Source organism: Artemia franciscana, unplaced genomic scaffold (assembly GCF_032884065.1).
Source record: "Artemia franciscana unplaced genomic scaffold, ASM3288406v1 PGA_scaffold_52, whole genome shotgun sequence".
In the NCBI taxonomy this organism is placed as follows: Eukaryota; Metazoa; Arthropoda; class Branchiopoda; order Anostraca; family Artemiidae; genus Artemia; species Artemia franciscana.
The window spans coordinates 166,249-173,230 of NW_027062693.1; the positions used below are offsets into that span (position 1 = coordinate 166,249).

The following is a 6,982-nucleotide window of genomic DNA, read 5'->3' on the forward strand; positions in this document are numbered from 1 at the left end:
GGAAGTATAATTTTTTTCCAGAAATTCAAAAGAGGATTTGGTACTTGTCTGTTAAACACACTCAAGAATTACACTGTGTAGGATCTGACAGAAACCGGTTTTCCTCTCTGGGAATGGTCACCTTATTTTGAGTGAGAAAAACTACGATGTATGTATATTTTTTATTAAATATTTAGTGTATGGAGGTGGTTAGGGGTTAGGTTAGATGTTTAATATAATGCGTTCTACGCATGCTGCTTTCCATGATTCTCTGTTGTATTTTCCATAATTTTGTTTCTAAAGTATTATATTATCATCATGTTTTGGTATATTTCATTATAATTAACCTGACTTTACTTATTGGGTGTGTTCGGTTTGATAGACTAGAACTGATGATTTTTTAATCGACTGACAAACAACTTGTCAGATCGATCGCTTTTTGATTTAGTTTACATGAAGTGCAATTCGAAAGCAACTTTACTCCGACTTGATGGGAAAGTTTACTGTTCTGTATGATATTGAAGATACTGTCGAACCTTAAGGGAAAAGGCTGAAAGTGTCATAATGTTTTTGTTTTATTTCCAATTTAAGCCAGTAACTTAAAAAACGCTTAAAAAGTGTTCTCTTACTGCGTTAAAGTAGGGTGCTGCGGTATGTCTAAGTTATTATACCAAAAAATCGAAGTCTAATAATTGTGCATTTTGCATGTTTTATTTGAAAATGCAAGATTCCACAAATAAATAACTCCTTTACTCTCCATAGTCTAGGCAACGGAAAGAGTAAAGAGTGAAATGGGCTCTATGTGTCATTAATTAAAAAAAAAAACTTTCCGAAAAAGAAGTTTTTCAAAGAAAAATAAAGAGCCATATTAAACTTAAGACCATTTCCTATAATAATCCCAACTCAAAACGATGAAACCCAAAACGAACAAAAATTAAAATAAACGATCGTAAGTCCGAAAACACCCGTCAAAACAGACCAAGTCCAGAAGAGTTATCTATTAATCAGAATTCTGTGGGAATGCTGTGTCGGTTACTAGGCTATTATTTCCCTGAGGGGCGCCACTCCTCCAGTGGGAATAGAGTTGACCGCAAGGTCCCCAGTCTTGCAAGTACCCCAAAAGGGTCGCGACAGTCCTTTGAAGAGATCGTTGTCCATAGATCTTCATATTACGCCCTGCCGCTGTTGTCCTCCTATAGAGGATCTTCCCACGATGGTGTTCTGCATCACCATATAATTTAACCCATTACTGGGAGAAGGTTTGTACCTCACAGGGAGTGTAGACACGCTGGGTGAGGGTACCTCAGTTTCCCAGGGACAAGTTTCCCCCTTGTAGGGTGTTCCCATATTGTCACCTTGGCACATGCTGAATGGCCTGGGGCAGACTCATTTTTTTATTTTATTTAATAGAGAAAATTACAAAAACATCGTTAAAATTATTTTTAGCTTTTTGTCTTTATGTTTATTATTTTCTTTTTTTTTTCTATTTCACTATGGCTTTTGCTAACATCTCCCTTTTCTTTAATCACGAAAGATCAAAGAGGCATATTTCCATAGCATCTACTGCACTTTTTATTCTCAAGATCATGACAATCATTTTATAAGAATCACATTTCCGTTTCCATAGCAAAATGAAATACAATTTTTTCGATCAAGAACTTTTAGTAAAGAAAAAAAACATTTCGCAAAAATCAATCTGAGTATTTTACTGAAAGATTAATAAGAGGCAACATAATAAATAATGTCAAGAATAAATGAAACCCAAAACGAGCAGAAATTAAATAAACAATCGTAGCAAAAACATACAACAAGTACTAATATAAAGGAACAAACTAAAAAAAACAACCATTAAAGAATAAATGAAACCCAAAACGAACAGAAACTAAACAAACATTCATAGGAAAGAAACATACAGCAGGTACTAAGAAAAATGAATAAATGAGTCTCAAAACGAGTTGAACTTAAGTTGAATAGGCAGTTGAATATGCAAGTCAAACCCGATACACACAAAAACCACCGCAAACAAGAGTTTGGGCCTTACCTCCCCCTCTCACTGTTCAACCTGCAAAAGTGCGAATTGTGTTCTGGTCTTGAGAGGCCATGGGGGTAATCAGCCCTACTCATGTTAATTTTTCCTTGTTTCGAGTTTCACTTGGCTATTTATTGTAATTTCTGTGGGTTTTGAGTTTCCTTTATTTGTTGATAGTGATTTTGCTCATTCACTGGAAGATTTTTGAATTTATTTTTGCTCATTCTTGGCCTAATGGAGCTTTTTACTTTTCTTTGGAATTTTTTTTTGTGGAAAAAGTTTTCAAATTACTTTCTCTTCGTTTTTTATTGACATAGTCTTTTTCATGAAAAAATTTACATTTTATATCTTTTTAATTTTTTCCTGTAAGAATCCATAGTATGGGTTGCTATTTCTATATTGGAGAAACTTTTTCAACAATTTTTAATCCTGGCACAAATAGCATTTTTCTATTTTAATCTTATAGATTCCGAAATTGACCTAAAAAATGAAACTTAATATCACTCTCAAAAGGTTCTACCTATGCTTTTTGACAACCTGTATACACTTTCACTCTTTTCATTTATTTAGATTGTAAGAGCAGAGGTAGTACAAGTAGTATCTCCAAAAGTTTCAACTTATTATCCCCAATCCTTCTTAATATATTGCTAAGGTGTCTTAATGGCAAACATAAATACAATGCCTTTTGATTTATTTTAAAGTAACATTTAGTTTTAAAGCATAATGAGCCAATTCCATAATTGTGGGGGTCAGGGTCTTTATTCTGCAAAATGTTTGAGGAGGGGGGAGTAAGAGAATTTTCCGACTGGCTGGTCATTTCTACCGACTGTTAATTTCGAAACTTAGCATAGTGTCCGTTTCAAATACAAAACATAAAATAACTAAACGAGTCGGTAAAACCGTTGCATTTACCAACCGAAATTCAGATTTTGGTACAAAATCGTGGTACCATATGTAAAACAACGGCAGGAGTCGGTAAAACTGCTCCGTTTACCGACCAAGTTCGAATTTTATGTAGATGACATGTCACTGTTTTCCTGGTCTTTATTGAACCGAACAAAGAACTTTAGGGCCATCAGAAAAATCGACACGATTTTACCGACTACTCTTTCTTACCGAGTGACTAAAAACCTTGGCGAAGGCTTCTCACACCTCCCCCCATGCGTAACGGCCGTGGGGGGGGGGACATGCTTAATATCCGTAAAGAAATAGTTTCCTGACCGTTCTTCTATGCTGAACAAAATGACTGCCTCAAAATTTTGACTGGATGCGGTTGGAAAATGAAGGGACTTGAGAAAAGGGCTGCTTGCCCTCCAATCTTTGGCTACTCTTAAAAAAGGCACAAGAACTTTTAATTTTGAGTTGAATTAGCTCCTTTAAAAGTTTCAATGATATTTTTAGCTTTTATAGAACGGTGCTGCCTATGAAATTGCTTATATGCCCTTTTGAAAACCTGCTTATTTACAGTCTTTTTCTTTAATTGTAACTTCTAAACGTTCCTTAAAAGTTTCATCTTAATACTTTTAGCGTCATTAGTTACATTGCCCTCTGGCTAGTTCGACATTCGCACAACTTACCCTTAAACCTTAACTTATATATTTATATACTTCTTGAAGTTTTTATCTCAAGGCTCTTAGCCCTACAAGTAGTTGCAATAGAATTAGTTCTTGTAGTAATAGTAAATGGAGAAGTAACACTAGTATTAGCAGTAGTGACATATTGTCTTTTGGTGGCATCATCATTCCCTTTAAGTATTCTCTGAAAGTTTCAACTTAATACCCAAAATAATTCTTGAGATGCGCTATTTTGACAATGAGCATTCACATAGTGTCTTAATTTAGTTTAAATTTCACCTTAACACTGTGACTTAAAAAGGGCACTAAAACTTCCAACTTACAATCAAATGAGCTCCATCCAATCCAAAGTTTATACAACTTCCTGTTTCATAAAATCCTTGTATGCCCTGGACATAAATTACGACCCCTGTCCATGGGCTCTGGGGGATTTTGTTCACTCTAAAGACATTGTTATAGGATTTTTGGATTATTGATAACAAAATGGCTGTATCAAAATTTCAATTGAATGAGTTTTGGGAAAAGAAGATGTCAGGGAGAGGGGCTAGTTGCTCTTCATCATGTTTGACTTTTAAAAGGGAACTATACATCTCAAATCAAATGACCCTCTTTTAAAGTTAACACGACCACTCCTTCCATAAAAACCTAATATACCCATGAGGCATAACTTACAACCCTTACCCCCAGACTCTAGGGGATTCTGTCCACCTCTAAGGGCTTATTATAAGATCTTTGGACTATTTTTGAACGAATGGCTAAATAAAATTTTTATTAGATGTATTTGTGGAAAATAAAGCGTAGAGGGAGGGGGCGGGGATGGCTGCCCACGATCACTTTGACTCTTAAAAAGGGAACTAGAACATCTGATTTCCAGTCAAATAAACCCCCTCCAGGATTTATACGACCGATCTTTCCATAAAAATATTATATGTCCTCGGGGCATAGCTTATAACCCTTGTGCTGAGGCCTCTGAGGGGGGTGGCGATGTTATCCTCAAAGACATAATTTCCAGATCTTTCAACTACGGTGAACGAAATGGCCATCTCAGAATTTTGATTAGATGTGTTTTGGGAATTGATAAGAATGAGGGAGGCTCGTTGCCCTGCAATCATTTTTGACTATTAAAAAAGGTTCATTCAATTTCCAGTTAAATAAACCTTTTTTGAAGTTTCTACGACAAAAAATAACGATCTCAAGATTTCTATCAGATGTATTTTGGGAAAATATGTGCTGTCGGGGGGTATCCACTCTCCGATCAATTTGAATCTTTAAAAGGGTACTAGGACTTCTGATTACAATGGGAGTGAAAATCAGCGAAATGAATGGAAAAAGATTTAGCAAAAAAACCTAAAGAAGTTGTAAGTTTTGTTTGACGGTAAAATTGTTTTAATTATTTACTTTCACTTTTGTAACACTTAAAAAACAGTGAAACTACCCTGAAACCTTCACAACCCTGAAGCAACAGGAGAACAATCTTAGAAAGTCACTGCCTTCCGGGTGTGAATAGACATAAGATGATACAGGAGTGAAAAAAGATTGCTAACATTGATGCCCTCGATACTTTTATCTAATGCGATGACGTCATTTCAAATTAAGCAAGCATTACACGGGTGCAAAAAGTATGACGTCACTCCTCGTATAAGCATCATTGTAGTTCGACAAAATGACGTCATACCTATTATATATACGAAACGTCACATGCAATAGAAATTAGTTAAAAAAAAACATTTGAAAGTGAAAGATATGAAAACATTGTCAATCAGTATTCCAGTCTCATGTGTTGGCATAGCAGTGTGGTGGGCCATCAGAAAGTATAGTGAACCCAAAGAACAGGTAAGAAACACAGTTGAGGAAAAAGAACAGTCCTCGTTTCAACTACTTGAAGAGAAAAAAGAGGCTGCAGAAAAGGAGAAAAGATTCAAAGAGTCGTTTGATAGGCTCAAAGAAGAGCTAAGGAAATCAGTTGATGAAAAAGAGCAACTAGCAGTGCAACTACTGGAAGAGAAAAAAGAGGCTACAGAAAAAGAGAAAAGATCCAAAGAGTCGTTTGATAGGCTCAAAGAAGAGCTAAGAAATGCTATTGAGGAAAAAGAACAATTCTCATTTCAAATTCTGGAAGAAAAAACAGAGGCTGCAGAAAAGGAGAAAAGATTCAAAGAGTCATTTGATAGGCTCAAAGAAGAGCTAAGGAAATCAGTTGATGAAAAAGAGCAACTAGCAGTGCAACTACTGGAAGAGAAAAAAGAGGCGGCAGAAAAAGAGAAAAGATCCAAAGAGTCGTTTGATAGGCTCAAAGAAGCGTTAAGAAATACTATTGAGGAAAAAGAACAATTCTCATTTCAAATTCTGGAAGAAAAAACAGAGGCTGAAGAAAAGGAGAAAAGATTCAAAGAGTCATTTGATAGCCTCACAGAAGAGCTGAGGAAAATAATTGATGAAAAATTTCTTCTATCATTTCAACTACTGGAAGAGAAAAAAGAGGCTTCAGAAAGGGAGAAAAGATTTAAAGAGTCTTATGATAGGCTCAACGAAGAGCTAAGAAATTCTGCTAAACGCCACTCGGATGTAGTTTTTCAGCTTAAAAATGAAATTCAAGTTTTGAACGACAATGTTGAGGAAATATCCCGTTTTAACAGGAGTAAGCCGTATTTTAATACAAGCAGAGCAAGTAGTCACAGGAAAGATCTAGGAATAAAATTTGAGAAGGAGAAGCAGAAAATCCCAGCAAATAACGAGTTAAACAAAGATAAGCATAGTTTGGAGCATACACCAACAAGAAGCGGCGATAACGAATATAAACAAAGAGGAAACATGTGCAACATGAGCAGAAATAGTTACAACTTTAACACGGGTAGAGGGAGAAATAGAAATAGAGGTGGAGGACATCGTCAACATGAAAAATTGGATGCCAATCTTCTTAGTAATTCTAGCATTTCTGAAGGAAAGCCTTACTACCCTTAATCTTAAGGATCCAACTTCAAAAGGATCCCAAGAGTACTTTGTTAATTCTCTAGTTTTTATAGGAATAGATTTTACTGTATTATTAAATGGGTCATACTTTATCCATCTTAAAGCCTTGGATTTCTTTTCTTGAGCAGGGTAAGTAGCGTCAATTAAGCTGTAATTTCGTTCTGTCTATTCAATCTAAAAAAAAAAAAAAAAAAAAACTTTCCTCAACTTGGAACTTCAACAATAGTTAGCTCATTAAAGATTTCGTGGTAACGAACTGCTGTAAGGAGCGATGCGGCTCAATAGTAACCAAAACTCTAAAACACAGCATTTTGATATCAATAGGTATTTCAAACGAATCGGCTCATTATGTTGATTTCAAATAGATACAAACGTTTAGGTTTAGCGTCATTCATCAAAAGGTACGAGCCTGAAAATATTTACCTAATTT

The 6,982-nt window shown here is 35.4% G+C and overlaps 1 protein-coding gene across 1 annotated transcript; it reads left to right on the plus strand.

Annotated features, from left to right (window-relative positions):
- Positions 1–4,223: 4,223 nt before the first annotated feature.
- LOC136041959 (trichohyalin-like) lies at positions 4,224–6,701 on the plus strand. The gene has a single exon (XM_065726770.1). It carries the CDS (start codon positions 5,326–5,328, stop codon positions 6,541–6,543), a length of 1,218 nt encoding a protein of 405 aa, XP_065582842.1. The 5' UTR covers positions 4,224–5,325; the 3' UTR covers positions 6,544–6,701.
- The last annotated feature ends 281 nt before the right edge of the window (positions 6,702–6,982 follow it).

What these genes read in the sequence shown, in the direction of transcription:
- LOC136041959 (XM_065726770.1), top strand. Translation starts at nt 5,326, where the DNA reads ATGAAAACATTGTCAATCAGTATTCCAGTCTCATGTGTTGGCATAGCA.